The sequence below is a fragment of the Brienomyrus brachyistius genome, chromosome 5, assembly GCF_023856365.1.
Source record: "Brienomyrus brachyistius isolate T26 chromosome 5, BBRACH_0.4, whole genome shotgun sequence".
Lineage (NCBI taxonomy): Eukaryota > Metazoa > Chordata > Actinopteri > Osteoglossiformes > Mormyridae > Brienomyrus > Brienomyrus brachyistius.
The window spans coordinates 22,156,816-22,176,161 of NC_064537.1; the positions used below are offsets into that span (position 1 = coordinate 22,156,816).

At 49.0% G+C, this 19,346-nt stretch overlaps 1 protein-coding gene across 7 annotated transcripts in view; it reads left to right on the plus strand.

The window, feature by feature from the left end:
- Positions 1-19,346, plus strand: part of rbfox3a (RNA binding fox-1 homolog 3a) — a 421,773-nt gene that overhangs the window by 320,292 nt on the left and 82,135 nt on the right. The window contains exon 1 of one of the 7 annotated variants that reach the window (XM_049015630.1): positions 1,642-2,042. The exons of 5 other annotated variants lie outside the window; for them this stretch is intronic. In XM_049015630.1, coding sequence (XP_048871587.1) covers positions 1,917-2,042 — 126 coding nt within the window. In that variant the 5' untranslated portion in view covers positions 1,642-1,916. Of the gene's footprint in view, positions 1-1,641; positions 2,043-17,588; positions 17,697-19,346 lie in introns of those variants that run through there. One more of the 7 variants, XM_049015632.1, reaches the window with a different exon arrangement.

A 19,346-nucleotide genomic window follows, 5' to 3' on the forward strand; every position in this document is an offset into this window, starting at 1 on the left:
ACACACACACACACACACATACACACACACACACACACACACACACACACACACACACACACACACACACACACACACACACACACACACACACCACTTTTACATTCGCACCACAGCAGCCACATCCATGTCCATTCAGCGGGGGTGGGGGTTACATGTTACAAGTACAGGTTACATGTTACAAGTACAGGTTACATGTTATGACTCTTCGCAGTTCGCAGGGCCGCGCACCCGGCCTTGCACAGCCTTGCAGTGACGCAGTACAGAGCGCAGGAAACGACGTGTGTGAGGCTCCGCATTCTGAGCTGGAAATGTAGCCCTCCGTCGCGTCGCAGGCCGTTCCTGGACTGCATTTCCAAATCTAGATCTGCCTGGTTTGCGGCGCCTGGCGGGTTCACAGGCGTCCTGGCGTGCCGGCCTCCCCCGGCACAGTGCCGGCTGGCTCTTTAATGGGAGGCCGGCGGTTGTGTGCGCTGCAGTGTGGGTCACGCCGCCCATCAATGTGGCACATCTGTTGTCTTTGGACTGAAAGAAGAAACCTGCCGGTGGATCCACCCCCCCCCATTTACACGGACTCCAGCATTTGCCTCCTCCCGTCTCAGCCGGGATAAAATAATAACCATCAATTAAAGCAGCTGCACCTTCTCCACATGTACAGCTGGACAATGTCCTTCCCATAAATTTCATTCGCACCGGTTGGTTTGTTTGAGCATCTTGACATCGTGATGTAAACAGCCATGTCTCTGCTTTAAACAGCAGAGTAAGGCACATAATTACCCCACGAGAAAAGGCCGTACGTTCACGTCGGACCGCTTCATAAGTCATTTCGCTTCCTGTGGACTCGGTGCCACACACGCGACCTCCCAACCATCTGAATTAAGACCAAGGCACGGTGAAGATTATCGGGGCAATAATGGCCATCGATGCTTTTAAATTGAACGCTTCCCTGCTCAGAATAAACTGTGCCAACGAGCAAATCTGGGCAATCAAAATAATGGCCTGGAGAAGAAGATAGAATGTGCTAGAAAACGCCACCGCGCCTCCGCTGAGTTTCCATAGAAGCGATAAGCGCATCTCGCCTCGCTGTCCGAATCCTCAGAAAAGTTTAAATAAAAAATGAGCCTCTTGCTAGCAAGGCTGATTGAGAGGCAGTGGTGTGGACCCAAAGAGGTGTGTACGAGTACCATCACGCCAGCAAGCCTGGCCCGTCCTACGCCATGCCCCCAGCATCGTGTCCGGCTGCGTCTGCAAGCCTTGGACCGCATCAGGGCCGATGGGGGTGCAGCTAATTAAAGTCTGCCTTTCGACGCTCCTACCACCCCCTCCCCCTGTCCCGCGAAGGGTTAACGCCCAGGATCAGCTGCTGTACACATTCCCCTTGGTTTCATACGGCGAGTGTTTGATGTTCGAATACCCAGGAGACTCTCCGCCCCCCTTTCCCTTTCCACCCCTTCCTCCTTTACAACCTCCCCCCCCCCGCCCGCCCCCATCAGCGCCGCCACCCCTCCCAGTTTGCCCAGAACCTCCCCTTCTGCCACCTCACGCTTATATTGGCTTATGTTCCTCCCAAAGTAAATAGTGGAGCATCGAGAGCAGAGGCCGCAAGAGAGAGAGCCCCACGCTGTATCCGCGTCCCGCCCCCCCCCCCCAGCGCCTGGCCGGAGACGTCCGAAGAAACGCCCGCTCCGCTGCAGAAAGGCAGGTGAATTAGGGAGAGCGGAGAAAGAGAGAGAAAGGGGGAAAAACAGAGAACAAGCACAACAATAGCAAGGGAAGCGACCGGGGGCCGGAGAGAAGAAAGAGAGAGAGGCAGAGAGGGAGTGAGAGAGTGGACGAGCAAGAGGGAGAGGGGGAGAGAAGCAGAGAGAGTGAGCCTGAGCCTCAGAGAGAGAGAGAGAGAAGGATCTCCCAGCTTGATGCGCAAAACATCCCGCTACCACATGCTGTGCTCCATGGCCAACTCGGGCTGCCTGCTGCTCTCCGGCTCTGGGATGCTACCTCACTCTCTGCAGTGTCCCCCGGCGTTCCTCTACCTTCCCGAGGTAAGGCTCGCTCTCCGGCTCCCGCTCGGCTTCGCCCCGCCGTCGTCCCGGCGACACACGCTGGCATTGTGTTCTCCGCTTGTCTCGCCGTCCGTCCCCGCCCCTCCAACCCCCCCGCCCCCCCTGCAAGCTAACCTCAACCCCCCCCCCCCTCCCACCCCCCCCCCTTCTGTGAATGACCCCTCCAGCCTAGCTGGGGTCATCTCCCTCTTCTTTTTCTCCTTCTTACTTTCTTAAGTCCGTTTCGGGTCTTTTTCTCTCGTTAATGCCGCTTTTGCGTGGATACTGAAGTCAGCTGCTTCGGGATCAACTTGTTCTCGCTCTGTGTCGTTTCCGAAAAAGAAAAAAAAAAAAAAAAGAAGGAATTTCCCGTGACTCCTTCCCATGCACCTTGTTATCCCGCAGTTTCCCGTCGCGATGCCACACCGCGCTGTGAGAATCTCATTCTCCCTCTCTGATATATGAGGGTGATGCTCTGGTTCTTTTGGCCGAAACTTTTCCAGCCGCATTTTCAGAAAGGCTCTCTTCGGGTCGTCCGTCCTGTCGCGAGTCTGATTGGATAATCGGGGCAGTAGTGCTGATCTTCCTAAGGTACGGGTCGCACCCCTCCCCAAAAGCATGAAACTTCCCCGGCCGCCGCACTGCCAGCCGAGCCGTCCGGTAACAGATGTCCGTACAATGGTAGAGGGGACAATAGACAGGGGTGGGGGGTTCTGTCCCGTGGCGGCCGCGGTGGGACCTGAGCCTGTTTTACTACCGGCAGCATGTGTGACAGCAGCCAGCGCCTCAGGCGGCCCGTTATTACCAGCATATAAAAGATAATAAGGAACCAGAGAGGAACCCAGCGCACGGCCGGTCCAAATCGCGGTGGCTCCACACCTTTACGGGCTCGGCTCCCTGCCTGCTCGGCCTAGGGGGGGACACAGACAGTGCCCGCAGGGGGAACCTTGGCTTCGCTGTGTCTGGGACCGCAGGAGTCCACGGAGTGTGTGTGTAGCGTTGGCGGCGGTGGACTGGTGTGTGCAGATGTGCCCACGCGCGGGTGTGTCTCAGCAAAAACGCCGGGATCGATTTCACCTTGCTCATTTGTTGGATTTTATTAAATGACTTTTATGAAAGGCTCCTTTAAATGATTTCCAAGTCTGATACTGTGATTGCAACAAAATATACTGTATGTGGTATCGTGCAGTGAAACGCTGCATTCCGGAAGAGTCTGTTCCCCACGTCTGAAAGATAAACACCTATATTCACAATCCTCCGTTCAAATTTCACGTGACAGGCTTAGTGTGTGGCTTTGTGTTTACACTTTGCTCATGTACTAATTTTGTTCATAGTTTGTCTTTGAATTTACATCATTCACTTAACGTTGTCTACTTTTTAGTGGCCTTGTTTGCAAAAAACAATCTCTTTTTAAAACGTATATATAAATATAGTGCAAGTATCGTCAGTTATATTTCATATGTAAAATAAAATTATTAAATTATAAAAAATTATTTCTTCCCTCAAAACTTGGGGAAAAAAATGCTGAATTTGTCTAATGAAAATATTTTCATATATTTAAATTGCTTGAACTTTTAGAATAAGGTGATATTTATTATATATGGATGAAAAAATATTCTTAAATTTAGCTTTACTTATGCTCCGTGTTCTTATTGTTTAAAACGCAAATATAATATTTCGGGCTGTGGAAGGGGAGCAGCACTCAGTGGTCGTCCCCCCCCAGGCGACGCGGCCCAGCCGGCTTTCACCCTTACTGGTTCCTCCCCCGGACAGTGGCAGGATATCTGTGAAATAGTGACAACTGCTACTCTGCATTTAGCAAAACAGATTAACAGACATTATATGTATTAATATTACATGTATCATTTATAACTGGAAGTTTAATAGTAATTTATTATAGGGTTTGGTTTTATATCTTGTAGTGTTTCCTATGAATTTTGTTTAATATATATTTTTGTAAATGATGCAAAATGCCATGATGAAAGACTGATTCTGTAACTATATAAAACATAGCAGAAATGTTATTTTTGTGCAGAGAATCTTTTTTTTCTTCTTTTTTTGCCTTGCACGGTCACCTGCGCTTCTGGGAAAGGGCGCCCCGCACACATGTGGGAGCGTGACAATCACAGGTGGCCTCCTGTCAGATCGGCGTCCAGTGAGGGCATCGCAAAAGCACAATCGATCAGCTGCAGACGTTTGACGGCAGGCAATAGGCTATCGGTCCTGACCGTTCGTGCATCACCGACATGAGTGTGTAGCAGCCGGATGGCCCTGTGTCCACCGCACTCACTCACCTCCGGCGTGCTGTTTTTGTTAGCACACTGTGGACGTTACGACGCTGTACCCCTCCCACGGGACAGCTGGTTACCAAACGTCAGCCCCCCAGCCCTGCCATCATTTACCGTACGGCATGAGATTTCACATCTGATTCGCCGAATCTGTGGCTGCTGGCTCGGGTGTATAGAAGAGGTGATGGAGTGTGTGTGTGTGTGTGTGTGTGTGTGTGTGTGTGTGTGTGTATGTGTGTGAGTGAGTGAGTGAGAGAGAGAGAGAGAGAGAGAGAGAGACTGCTTGAGAAAAACAAAGGCTGCTGAACTGATATGTTAAATACACAGTTCCTGCCATTTTTTTAAAACCCCTTTACATTTTTTTCTCTGCAAACGAAACTTGTTTGCAGTGAATAGTGAGGCATAAGATGTGCTACTGTCCAGCAGAAGGAACTGGTGCTTTTCCAGAACACCGATCGTCGCATCATCTGTCTTTCCACTAAATGCCAGCCGCCAGGGCCCATTTAACACGACCGTCCTGCATGTGTCTGTCCTCCGTGTCCAGCCTGCATGCTGTCCCTCATGTGTCCATCCTGCGTGTCTGTCCTGCATGTGTCCATCCGCAATTCTTGTCCTGCATCAGTCTGTCCTGAACATCCATCCTACATGTGTCTGTCCTGCATGTCTGTCCTGCGTGTCTGTCCCGCATGTGCCCATCCTGAATGCTTGTCCTGAGCATCCGTCCTACATGTGTCTGTCCTACATGTGTCTGTTCTGCGTGTGTCCATCCTGCATCTATATAGCATTTCTCCTTTTTCACGGTGGTGGTGGGATTTTGCCCCTACAGTCAATACGGCATGCCGAATCTGCTTGTGTAAGCACCCCGGGCCTCCCCAGGGATGAGAAATCTTTACCAACATTCGAGATTGTTAAACAATACGTGCCGTTGTCTTATTCTCGGTATCGACCATGCGCCTGCTCCTTGGGACCCCTTTCGGGATGCTTGTCCCCATGTGTCTCTCTCGCTCGGTACTGCTTAATTTCTTCCGTTTCATCTTCAAAACCGTCTGCGCAGCCCCGCCTCAGCCACCCTACTGCGGGAGGTCTGTGTCTTCTGCTGCACCGATGGGGGGAGGGGGAGGGCATTCGTCTCAGCGCTCCACCGACGAATCGACCCAGACTGGGCATAATGGCCCCTCGTCATTCTGTCCCAGCTCAGGGGGCTGGGTCCAGTTCGCAGTTTATTAACGACAGTAGGAGAACCCGTGGGCTTGTGGCTGGGGGAGGTCTGCAAGAAAGCACTGGAACCCCCCCCCCCCCCCGCCCCTTCACTGTAACTCAGTGGAATGGAGTGTGTGCCTGGGCAGAACTGAAAACCCTAAATTTACAAATGGGTTTTCCTCGTTACCCCGTATTAACTTCCTGTATTTGTATGGGGGGGGGGGGTGAGGGGGTGGCAAGAAGCCCTCCTTATAATCTGTGCAGCTGAAGAATCAACCTGCAGGAGTGGGGCTTATCACCACGACCCCCCCCCCAATGGAATACAGCTCAGTTATTGACCTCTTTTCTGGCAGGACTCAGATTGGTGGGGGCAGGGGGGGGTCGCGTTTAAAGTGTTTCACATCATTCTCTCCCTGTTGAGATAGTTACTCTTCTTTTTTGTTGTTTTTTTTTTGTTTGTTTTTGAAAATTCAGATATCATTTCTCTATCATTTTTTTTTTTTTACTGTTCCAAGGAAATATTGGGGAGTAGCAGCAGTGATGTGAAAAGCGAGCCAATTACAGAACAAAGAGAAATACAGGAACCGTCTCTTTTTTCTCTCTCTGAGGTAAATTATAAATCACAACAAACTCATTCATTTTGTAGTTTCTTGTTTCCTGTTTGATCGCTACTGTTCGCGTGTTCATCAGCTGGCAGTAAACCTCTACGGTCGATTCTTAATTCCCGTTTTGAAAAATAGCTTAAGTGACGGTGACCTTGTTCATTATATATCTGAGAATAAACAGTCGGTGAGTCTAATCAGTCAGAGTCGTGGGAAACACTGGATGACACCTTATGTTCTGATCCGAATTTAATTAATCCATCTTTTAGGTAAGTAATTCTGAATCTTAAAAATGATCATCCATAGCGCGCCAGGCTTAAAACTATAACCCTAACCCTTTTTAGGAACATTGTATGAGATATGTACAAGCGTGCATCTTCTCACTGCACAGCACTGCCAGCTACGTTGTGTGTGAGCCGTTCAGCATTTGGGGCCGTAATTCCAGCTGAGTGCTGTGCACTTCCCAGTCGCCAGTCCCTCACAGCGATCCCCGATTCCCCCTACAGAAAAATGAACCCGAGTTTTACTTTGTATCGATTAATTTCACGATAAACAGTAGCAGGCCGTGTGACCCCGATGCTCAGAGACCGAGCACAGAAGAGTGTGTGTCAGCGCTCAGCGCCGTGGCGACCGGCTCCAGCCCGACACAGCATCCCACAGACTCTGGCCAGCCCTGCCGGGAGCCAATCAGAAGCCCGCGTCCACCTTCCGTCTTTTTATGAATATGGTTATTTTCAAATCTATTACTGTGATTTTACTCTAGGTTACTGCTAAATCTGGATAGGTCAGCACCAGTACTTATTTTTAACTCTGATATCATTCTGAGCACCTTTAATCGGCTTAACAGCTAGCTATCCGATGCAACAAAATCATCTTTCTTTTTTTTTTTGGTACAACGTTGTTTGTTTTATTTTTAACTCAATTGCTGAGCTGTTTTCAGCATTGATTAAGCTTAGCTCAGGCTATTCAATTAAGCATTCCCAGAAATGAATTGTGCTCCAGATTAGCAGAACTGAGGACAGCAAGAAGAAACATCAACCCACTCCCCACCCCACCCCCCCCCCCCGTCTCGAAAAACACATGAGCTGCTGTTCATTTATCAGCAGAGGAGCTTCGGCTTGGCAAGCCAGCGAACAACAGTACTCTGATGTGGTGTTTTGGCGGGGGCGCGTCCGTGATAGGGGGGGGCTCGTCCGTGCTGAGGACCGACGGGGGATTGTCTGTGCTGGCGAGGGGGGGGTTCATCTGCGCTGGGGATCAGGGGGGGGCTCGTCTGTGCTAGGGACCAGTAAATGCTTATCTTTGCTGGGGATTGCTGGGGGGCTTGTCTGTGCTGGGGATTCGGGCAGAGGGGGGCTCGTCTATGCTGCGGAGCCGGCTGAGCTCAACTGTGCCGGGAACTGGCAGGGGGCCGGTCTGTGCTGTGCATCGTCGCGCCAGGCCGGCACTGTGTGCTTACACATACACACACGGGGGTGGGAATATCCGGCCAGTTTCACAATCATGATCATTTTTCCCACTCAGGTGCTCCTGACAACCATATGGGGCGGGGGTGAGGATCAGGCTGCAGCACCCCTGTCCCCCCGGTGTGGCAGGACAACAGCCCCCCCAGGCTGTTCCAGCCCAGTTCACTTCCTACATGCATTTCTTTGCATTTCCCTCCATGTTGTACTATATAACATAGCATTATTTATTTCACTTTTACTTCTTGGTTTTATTTTCATTCTCTGACACCTTTTTTCCCTCCCTAGTCGCTTTCCTGTGCTATTTCTGTAATGTCTCTGAGAAGAGGGGAAGGTGTTGTTTTATTCTGTGGAAAATTGGCACTGTGGACATTATAATTTCAGTCACAGAGCCCATAAAGAAACACAGAATGGCGTACATAAGTTACCCCCCCAGTACATCCACTCACCTTTCTGTTTTGCTATATTATAAACTTGATCAGATAAACCCTGATTTATGGAAATCTCTCCTCTGCAGAGCCTTCCACCTTTACAATGCAGCATCAGTAATATGTATCTGATTGTTTAATTCATCATCTTCCAATGATAAATTAACATTCTGAGAGGTAGCTGCCTGCATCCCACATAGGGTGAGCTGCTGCCTGCGCGAAAGTCGGGCCCCCCGTCCTCCGCCCATCCCGTCCCGTCCCGTCCCCTGTGCCCCCAGTCGGCTCCCGGAGGACGGTCGAACCTGCCGTTTCAGTAATCGCACTGACACCTGGCTCACGGTCGCTCCCCGTTTCACGCTGTTCGAGGGCCAGTATTATGAGAAGGTTGTTTTCAGCACCGTCACAGATGGTGCAGTGTTGGATTTTAGACGGCTTTGTTAACTGGTGTGGACGATGCTGGCGATCATTGTGGTGATGAATTACTATCAGTAGTAATAGTTTTAATAGGAGTAGTAATAGTGTTGTGTTTGGGTGTACTCTCTTGTGTTACTGCAGCTGGTGGATGAAAACAGATAGTAATCTTTCCATCATTCCCCCCAATAGCGCCTTTACTAACACACTCCCTTTCCTAACAGAACCATTCCCATGTAAAGCCCTTCACAGCTCCAGTCATTAAAGACAAAAAAAATTAAAGTTACATTTACATTACTGTTAAGTCGGGTTTTACTGCTTGTCGGCGCTGTTCCGTCCTTGATTATGGAAACTTTAATTTCTTTTTTAATACTACTTAAATTAAGCCACAGCAGCGAGTTTTGCCTTTAAATCATAACATTAAATCAGTCACATCTGAAGCAAAACCCAAAACTTCTAATTCTTTCAAAAGGGGCAAGTTAATTATAACCGCGGTCCATTTCTGTATTAATGTGAGTGCGCGCGCATATTTGTGTGTGGACGTGTGTGCGCGCGTGTATATACACACTTTCGCTTTGAAATGCATGAGTATTAATGAACTGGATACCTGTCTAGACCGTCCATATTAAGAAGCTTCAACTTTGTGCTGAGGCAAACATGATATATTTAGTGCTTCATACAAGTATGGCTATTATAGTTAATTTTATCCGTACTCGTTCTAAGCAGTGCAAAGGTGGCCCCAAATTATACGTTTCTCTTCCCGTGAAAATAATGTAACGCTGTCGTTTTCCCCGCCCAAAGCAGTCCTACGCTTAGCAGATTTCCAAGCTTTAAAATAACATCTTCCGCTTTGTTTTCCAAAAGCCTCCGCAGTGCCTTTGCTGCGCTCATAGCTGTGAATGGCACAATATGCCAGGCACATATGCTTAGCTGACACTGTTGCTGAAGTTTGCATGCATGGAGGTGTCGATGGGACGAGGGGGGGTAGGATGAAGCCCCGGCACACGCAGGATCGCAGCCCGTCCAGCAGTTAGTGATGCGCGGAGGGTTCATTTACATACAAGACGCTGCTTTCGCCTTTGATTTATCTCCGCATTTCGCAATTATCTTAAAACACCGCATCAGATTTATATAAGGTCTCTTTTCAGTGATGATGCTATTAATAAACAAAGTTACCAAGTGCTTTGGCTACATAAGAAGCGCTCATTAATGATGTATTGTTTTGTGCACCCTGACAATGTTATATTGTTATTTATTAGTCCATTACATCATCGCCGTTTATTTATCCCAGATCCTTATTTTCTTCTGGTGGAATACATTTAAAGGTTGATACTTGGTTAAAACGGATTTCTTTTGTTATTTTCTTATGAATGAAGGTGATCGTTCAGGTTTTACCGTTGTCACTATTCAGTCACAATTATACACCGTGCTGGTGGGGGTTGGTACATGCTTTCCGAAAGTGTTTCTCTTACATAACAGGAAGAAATCCGTACTGTGCTGTTCGTGCCGTAGCTTCAGTCTTCCTTACTTCTTTGGGTCTTCCCCAGCTGTCTGGTAGGATTAATCGTTTTAATAATTAACCCGTGGTATATTCGCCCCCTGCCGCAAATGTAGATTTTTTTCAGTTATTAGGCCTTTGGTTTTAACATTTCATACGTTATTATATATTATAGATCACTATAATATTTTGCCACTAAATTGTGCGGAATTGGCCGTAAAATAAACGTTTTCCAGCTTTCCTGGATTATTTGGTCTTTAATTAAATGTTCGCTATTCGTAATCCTTTGTATACTTCGGAATGCTGCTGATTCATCAGAAACCACGCGCATTCAGTAATTGTCTTAATACTTGTCGTTGTGGATTTTGCTGACTTTTTAACCTGTTTGTTTTGCTTTTAAAAATCGGCTGGTCTGTCTGATTTAACATAAAGAGGTTCGGGTGAGGGGGTGGTTCCCCCTGCCGACTGCGCTTGTACAGCTGTTAAAGAGGATTTGGGTTTAGCGGTACTTAAACAGCTTGATTCCTGCATCCCTTATGTCTTTTCACTTTTCTGTTTTTTTTTTTATCTCTTTATTACTATTTGAACGCGTTTGATTTGAAGCATCGGTGATTATTATGTGCTTAATTTATGATTAAATCAATACGACGTGGCGTTCGGGCTCGGGTTGTGCTGCCGGAGGAGCTGGGAACAGGAGCAGCGGTGAGAGAAGTTCAAAGGGCACCCGGGGGGGTCACTGAAGTGTCAGTTATGGGGGGGCGGCGGAGTAAGAAAGACAGAGGAAGAGGGCGCTTCACTCTCGTTGTCCCGAATGATGATGTCGATGATGATGATTATAATAATAATAATTCTTCTTCTTATTATTATTATTATTAAATTTGATATGTTGCTTCAGTTGATTTATTCGATAAATTAGATGACTTCATAGAAGACAATTTATTAGATAAATTAGATGGCTTAATACATTTTACTGTATAGTACTTAGCAGACATGTTTTAATCTTGCTTTTTCCAGTAGTTTCATATAACTATAGTTCTGTCATGTTCTTCGCTACCATATGTCGGCTAAGAAATACAGGCACCTCATCAGGTTACACTGGGCCAATGGCTTCAGAGTGGGAGGGGCCAGGCCTTTGTTTCATTGGCGGGTGTGCAGAACGCAGTCACCTGCACCAAAACTAGCATTAAAATCTGTAAAATGTCCTGCAGAGATCTCACTGTGGCTCCATGGGCAGCTCGGAGATGTGCTGCCTTTTAGGGTTTCGTATTTTTCTCCTTTTTTTAGTTCGGCCCACTTGCACGTTAGCGAGCGGCGGCCACAGCCTGTTTTTAAGGATGCGGCTTTAAATAATGCAGAGCTTCCCCCACTGCTGTTTCCAGGGCTGCGCTGTACGAACTCGACTCTGTGTTTCTCCAAATCATCTATCAAGGTGAGATCCTTGGGAAGGCTCACTGCCTCAGGGTTCTTCTGGATGTGCTTATGAGGTATTATTAGGTCCCAGGGGACGACGGCACTGTTTCTCTCAAAAAAATTACGAAAGGAGCCAGCCTCCATCAACCTCTGGATTGTGTGTGGGTTTAGGGAGTTTTATTTTATTTTTTTTTGCTAGGGTACCTGAAGCATTGCCCGTGTATTCTGGATGTGCCGTAGTGTAGCTGCTCCTGGGAGAGGCAGGCTTATGTGCAGCGCAAGGGCTCTCTCTGGGGAGAACTGGTGAAGGGCGCCACCCCTGCTGTCCTCCCCGCCACTGCGGGGGGCACGGCTGATCTCCCACCACGCCCACCCAGGGCTATGTCATGACCTTTTGTGTGTCCATTGAATGAACTAATGACCTCCAGGCATTTTTAACCCCCAAACTGCACATTCATTACAGCTTCTGCCCGCCCACCCCCATATCACTGAAGTCGTCTGAAAGGCAGCAGGTATATTTTATCACACGAGGAGCGCCGCAGTGTCACAATCTCGCTCTGCAAATGACCACTGCTAATGAATGCTGCGTCTCTATCGGGAAACGCAGCTCTAAAGAGGTTCCTCGCTGGAAGGGGTCGCCACGTTCCCAACTGGGGGGTGGGGGGTGGTCATGTGACCGTCATGTGACAGCAAAGATGGCCTGTGGTGATTGTTGAGACAATAAAACAGGACTCCTAATCAATTAACGCTTTCAAAAGAAAAAGCGTCCGAAAGAAAGGAAGGCTTCAGATTTGGAAACGGTGAAGCCACTCTATCAGAAGAGGCATGTTACTGCAGGAAAGGGTAATTTGATCACCCACCCGTTTTATCGATAAAGTCAGATGGCTATCATAATTGACACTATGCGTGTGTAATCTCTTTTGCCTTCTCCCCGTTTCCTCGATGAACTGTAATAAATTGCCTTTGAAGTGATCTGACTGCGGCGCTTCCAGGACGGGCTAATTAACAGCGTTCGCATTCAATTGTATGACACCGTGGTATTAATATGATAGATAGAAAGTGCTTTAGCTTAGCAGTAAGTGAGTGGAAAATTACTGTGTAAATTGGACGCCGTTGCCCGGCGAATGCTCCATGTTGCTGGCGTCGCACTCGAATTTCATGGCCAGGAATCCAATCTTACCGGGCAGTGTGAGAACACAATCCCCAGCACTGTACTCTACCTGTTCTCTAATAAGCCCGGGTAAGCTCTGGGTCTCACAGCGAGCGCTCACTAAAAATATGTCACACGTCTCGGAATTAGAACAGAATTCCTAATCAGACTCATTCCTGCCCTCAGCCGGCATCAGGCCCCCCTACATGCTGGGAACATGTTTCCCCCGGTGCGCCACATTCGGCCGCGCTCTGACCGTACCCAGCACCCGGCTGACGCACCGGCACCCTGTCGTATAGCAGTGGGTGATGCACATTGGTGGTCCACTTGCATGTAAAACCTGGTCATTCAGAGTGGAAAGCAGCTGCAACCAAAATATTGCCTAATTGTTCAAAGTTGCTTCATGCCAGACCTGAATACACTGGCTTTGACATTTTTCCACTGGTTTTTCCTCTGCATACGTGCACACAAGTCAGTTTACTACCTCATTACCCAGTGCCTCTCTATCTATCTATCTATCTATCTATCTATCTATCTATCTATCTATCTATCTATCTATCTATCTATCTATCTATCTATCTATCTATCTATCTATCTATCGACCCACCCACCTACCCACCCACCCACCCAACCTTGGTCCATGCCAGGTATGGCCTTCTTTATCTGTGTGTTTAGACAGCTCGGGAAAGAATTACAGTGACACTGCTTAGGAAATGATAGGCTGGTAGTGAGATATTTGTGCCTCATAAATTTTCCATTGCTCAACGTAATTTACGACAGGGGCTGGTGTGTGTGAGACAGCTTGTGTCCCACTGTATCTGTCTCCATCTGCTCAGCCACTTTAATTCTTCCATAAATTAAGGGTTTAAAGACAGCTCCTCTATCCATCACACCTCCATACCATCTCTCTCTCTCTCTCTCTCTCTCTCTCTCTCTCTCTCTCGGCCCTGCAACCCCAATGCCTTGCACCATTGCAGGATAAAAGCCCTACAAAAGCCCCTAGGCTGGCTCTGCCTAAAACTAGGGGACAGGCAGGGTATGGCCTGCTCTTCATGTCCCTGTCTTTGAGTGAGAAGCACAGCTTGGTCCTGTGGATGTGCTTTGGTACTGTCGATCGGGTATTCTCTGCTGGATCTGGGTTGCTTTTATGAAGTGGATATAATTCACCAGTGTATATATGACGTTTTCCTGTTGGTACAGTGTGACTTTGTGTATATGATGTTCACCTGTTGATACAGTGTGGCCTTGTGTATATAACACAGGGTATAAGGCAAGGTACGGTGTGCCCTTGTGTATATGAGGTTCTCCTGTTGATACAGTGTGGCCTTGTGTATATAACACAGGGTATAAGGCAAGGTACGGTGTGCCCTTGTGTATATGAGGTTCTCCTGTTGGTATGGCGTGCCCTTGTGTATATGAGGTTCTCCTGTTGGTACGATGTGCCCTTATGTATATGAGGTTCTGCTGTTGGTACGGCGTACCCTTATGTATATGAGGTTCTGCTGTTGGTACAGCGAGGCCTTGTGTATATGACGTTCTCCTGTTGGTACGGCGTGCTCATGTGTATATAAGGTTCTCCTGTTGGTACGGCGTACCCTTGTATATATGAGGTTCTCCTGTTGGTACGGCGTGCCCTTGTGTATATGAGGTTCTCCTGTTGGTACAGCGTGCCCTTGTGTATATGAGGTTCTCCTGTTGGTACTGCGTGCCCTTGTGTATATGAGGTTCTCCTGTTGGTATTGCGTGCCCTTGTGTATATGAGGTTCTCCTGTTGGTACGGCGTGCTCTTGTGTATATGACGTTCTCCTGTTGGTGTGGCGTGCCCTTGTGTATATGAGGTTCTCCTGTTGGTACGGCGTGCCCTTGTGTATATGAGGTTCTCCTGTTGGTACGGCGTGCCCTTGTGTATATGACGTTCTCTTGTTGGTACAGCATGCCCTTATGTATATGACGTTCTCTTGTTGGTACAGCATGCCCTTATGTATATGATGTTCTCCTGTTGGTACAGCGTGGCCTTGTGTATATGAGGTTCTCCTGTTGGTACAGCGTGGCCTTGTGTATATGAGGTTCTCCTGTTGGTACAGGGTGGCCCTGTGTATACGGCGTTCTCCTGGTGGTACGGCGTGGCCTTGTGTATACAGCGTTCTCCTGGTGGTACGCTGTGGCCTTGTGTATACAGCGTTCTCCTGGTGGTACGGCGTGGCCTTGTGTATACAGCGTTCTCCTGGTGGTACGCTGTGGCCTTGTGTATACGGCGTTCTCCTGGTGGTACGCTGTGGCCTTGTGTATACGGCGTTCTCCTGGTGGTACGGCGTGGCCTTGTGTATACAGCGTTCTCCTGGTGGTACGCTGTGGCCTTGTGTATACGGCGTTCTCCTGGTGGTACGCTGTGGCCTTGTGTATACGGCGTTTTCCTGGTGGTACGCTGTGGCCTTGTGTATACGGCGTTCTCCTGGTGGTACGGCGTGGCCTTGTGTATACAGCGTTCTCCTGGTGGTACGCTGTGGCCTTGTGTATACGGCGTTCTCCTGGTGGTACGCTGTGGCCTTGTGTATACGGCGTTCTCCTGGTGGTCCGCTGTGGCCTTGTGTATACGGGATTCTCCTGGTAGTACGACGTGGCCTTGTGTATACGGCGTTCTCCTGGTGGTCCGCTGTGGCCTTGTGTATACAGCATTCTCCTGGTGGTACGCTGTGGCCTTGTGTATACGGCGTTCTCCTGGTGGTCCGCTGTGGCCTTGTGTATACAGCGTTCTCCTGGTGGTACGGCGTGGCCTTGTGTATACAGCGTTCTCCTGGTGGTACGCTGTGGCCTTGTGTATACGGCGTTCTCCTGGTGGTACGCTGTGGCCTTGTGTATACGGCGTTCTCCTGGTGGTACGCTGTGGCCTTGTGTATACGGGATTCTCCTGGTAGTACGACGTGGCCTTGTGTATACGGCGTTCTCCTGGTGGTACGCTGTGGCCTTGTGTATACGGCGTTCTCCTGGTGGTACGCTGTGGCCTTGTGTATACGGCGTTCTTCTGGTGGTACGCTGTGGCCTTGTGTATACGGCGTTCTCCTGGTGGTACGCTGTGGCCTTGTGTATACGGCGTTCTCCTGGTGGTACGCTGTGGCCTTGTGTATACGGCGTTCTCCTGGTGGTACGCTGTGGCCTTGTGTATACGGCGTTCTCCTGGTGGTACGCTGTGGCCTTGTGTATACGGCGTTCTCCTGGTGGTACGCTGTGGCCTTGTGTATAGGGCGTTCTCCTGGTGGTACACTGTGGCCTTGTGTATAGGGCGTTCTCCTGGTGGTACGCTGTGGCCTTGTGTATACGGCGTTCTCCTGGTGGTACGCTGTGGCCTTGTGTATAGGGCGTTCTCCTGGTAGTACGACGTGGCCTTGTGCATACGCGTTCATCCTGTAGACATGGCTTAGCTTTACTCTAAGGTAGCATCAGGTTAGGTGCTCAGCACTTATGTAAGTTCATTAGAAAAAAGAGTGTTAAGGCAAGGTCGGAGTTGGAACAGGTTATCCTCTTAAGTCTCGTGTAGTGTGTTATTTAAAGGTCAGAAAAGCACTGTTGGTATTTAATTAGCACCTTTTTTCCGCTGTTTACTTCATGCCATCCCTCCTTATAGAATCGTCTCCTCATTACCTCCCAAGGCGAGAAGCCTGCATCGTTTCCATTCTGTGCGCAGCTCATTTCGGAAGCCATCCACCGGTACCCCTGCCCCCCCTGGCATGGCTCCGCCGTTAGCGGTGATGCGGAGGGGTGGGGACGCGGCCTTCACCTCCGCCTGCTTTTAACTTTGCGGGAGGCCGAACGTGCCCCGCGGTCGTTCTCTTTTTGGCCTTGGCGGCCCAGGGACGCGGCCAGCCGCGCTCCCACCCCCCCCCCCCCCCCCCACCGCCCGTCCTTCATGTGCTCTGTTTGTTTTTCCTCCAGACACTTCCCAGAGAGGCTCGACAGGGCCATCGCGCTAATGTGGACGTTCCGCTAGCCTGCTCCTCGCCGCCGGCCCTCCGCGGGAAGCTGCTGCTCTCCGGCACCCCCTAGCGCTTTAGTGGCATTGCAAGAAGCCGCCACCCGCCCACCCCCGCTCGCCCCCGCCGCCTCTTTAAATCTGCTTGCTTGCTCGAAAGCAGCTGCCAGCTCTGTCACCTGGGCGCACTAATTAAATCGTTGACGCACTTTAATCCGAGTACCCTCGCCCGATGAAAACTGCATTTGACGAATAGAGCGGGCAGTGCCGTCGCCTTTCCAAGTGCATGTGCCTCGAACCCAATCGCATTCAGCTGGCTGAACCCAAGCCGAGACAGATAGTTCATTTAGAATCGGGCGTTTTCAATCAAGGTCGCCATGACGCTGCAGACAGGCGTCGGGTGGGGTCTTCCTGTGGCCCCCCGCCGTCCCACTGGGGAGCTGTTTGCGTCCTCTCCCCTCCTCTGCGAGCGGCTCAGGCCTGCGCCGTGATGGATGGTATTTAGTGCAGGGGCCTGTTTAATTTTTAATGCCTTTGCAGGTGTACATCATGCTGGGCTGTTAACTCCCACATACACCTGCTGAAACATTGACACTGCATAAAGTGGTGCCATCGGGGCAGCCTGCGAGCAGCGCCGTGGCCCAGATGGATGCCTGCCTCACAGCACAAACACACGGGCCTCCTCCCTCTCTACCCCCGCGCTCACTCCTTTCAGTTTACGGCAGCCACCAGCACGCGTAATCCTCAGTCCTCAATTGCCCCACGCTGAGTTCCCGCTCGTTTTTATTCCGCTGTCGTTATTCTGCCAGCTGACCCCGAACCTCCGTGCCGCATCACTGGTGGTGATAACAACGGCCTCACAACGCCATTCGTGGTTCTTCTATCCATACGGGAGGAATCCAACCTGATATAAATCGGTGATTGTTTTTACGTCTTGGCCAAACGCGGCGGGGATTTGTTTCTTTCTTTGCATTATGCCCCGGATCAGTTATGTTCCAGGGGAGAAAAAAAAAAAACTCTTCCGTTTATCTGCGACGACGCCCGTCTGATAGCGCAGTTGTCATGCTGTTATGCTTAGCAGAGCCTTGTGCGAAGTGTCTGAAGCAGCATGAGGTTCGGTGACATGCTCGGAGAAAAGGAGCGCAGGCGGGCAAGGTTAGCGGAGAGCGCGGGTCCGTAGCAGTCGGCGTTTACGAGGCTGCTCATTGGAAAGCCTGTATGTGGAAGGGAAGACGAGGTAAGCAGCCACCCTGCCATGAATTTAGCCTCTGTCTTGTCGATATTCTTGCCATGATAGAAGGGAGAACAGTTAAGTTCAGTGGAATTTTAAATATGACCAGTCAGGAAGGATTCAGCTTGATGATTACTCTTTTGTTAATTGTCTTAAGACAAGTTTTTCATTCTATCACTTAGATAGTGAAAAGCATTCTCCCTTTGAGCCCTACCCTAGTAATGGAATGGAACACTATGTTTCTGGGGGTAAAATTAACAGAAATATTCAAATTAAAGACAGGTCAAACAGAGGAATTGTTCTTACAATAAAATGAAATAGTTACGTGTGCTAGAGAGGGGAAGCAGTTTGCACCAATTTACGTAAAATAACATTAGAATGTCTGTCAAAAAAAAAGAGATTTCATTCCATTTTGCCTGTAATTTAGATATTATTAAGGGACAACAAAATATGTTAGCTAAAAATCTAGCTAAATCTTGCTTATTAAATGTAATAATAATAGTTAATTAGTAACATGGATTTTTAACAATATTGTATTTAAATTGTTGTACTTCTAGCAGAATTCATCTGGATATAGGGTTATAAATATATGTTCTCATTTTCTACGCTGAAATATTTTATAGAACCAGGATGAGCTCCGAAACCCTAACCACGTATACGAAAGACTGTTTTTTATTTCTGCGTTTTTTTTACTCTTCTCTTTCTCTCGCTGATATTGCCTCTCTAATATTTTCCACATCCAAAAAACATTTAAGGAGGCCTTGAATTCACTTCCCCACAATAACAGGTGAATTAAAGTGGCGAGTCTGACTGGGGCTTCCAGGCAATGAAACTTCAGAACTGAGTTAGGGCTGTGCGGCCCTGCACTGTTATTGCACGCTGCGCACTCCTCGGCTTTCAGTGGGTTTTAGGTGCGTTCGTGGTGGAACCCCCCCCCCCATCCCCCCATCATCTCCCACCTCCCCTCCCTTTGTGATATTACATCCTTTAAGCCACTGGGCAAAGTCCCAGGAGAACTGGCTTGTGGATTATTTCTCTTCAGCCGAACATTTCCGTGACTCGTGACTGGGGGGGCCGGGGGGGCGGCCTGAGAGGCAGCATCCGTTGGCATTGGGGGGGTTTGTGGTGGACCTCACTCTCTCGAAATGCGGTGCTCGGATGGCACCTTCCGCGAAGCCGCGTCCTGACGTGGGGACTTTCGACTCCGATCCCATTGGTTAATGACGACTGAGGAATGCGGTCCGTGATCTTTCACCTCGGCGGCTTTGAGTCCTCCACCATCAAGACCACCATTACCTCAACCAAGAAAGCTTATTTTGTTTGGACTGGATCTGTTTATGGTCTTACATTTTAAGGTCTATTCTCTTGGTAGCCACCTATTTGGGTGAACAGTTTACGTAAATTGTAATATCTAAGCCTTTCTTGTTTTCTCTGCATTATTGCAGGTCAGCCCTCTGTTTGTTTGTGTACTATCAGCTGCTTTCTGCACAGCGCAGGGCTGAGCGAATAGGCATTCCCAGAATCCTGCTACTCACAGCCAATAAAAGATCCCAGATCTGGAATCTCCAACAGGACTGGTTCAGCTCTTCATGTTGATCTGATGTGTGGTTGTTGCCATGTTGCCTTTATACCATCTGGGGCCCCTCTAAAGTCCTT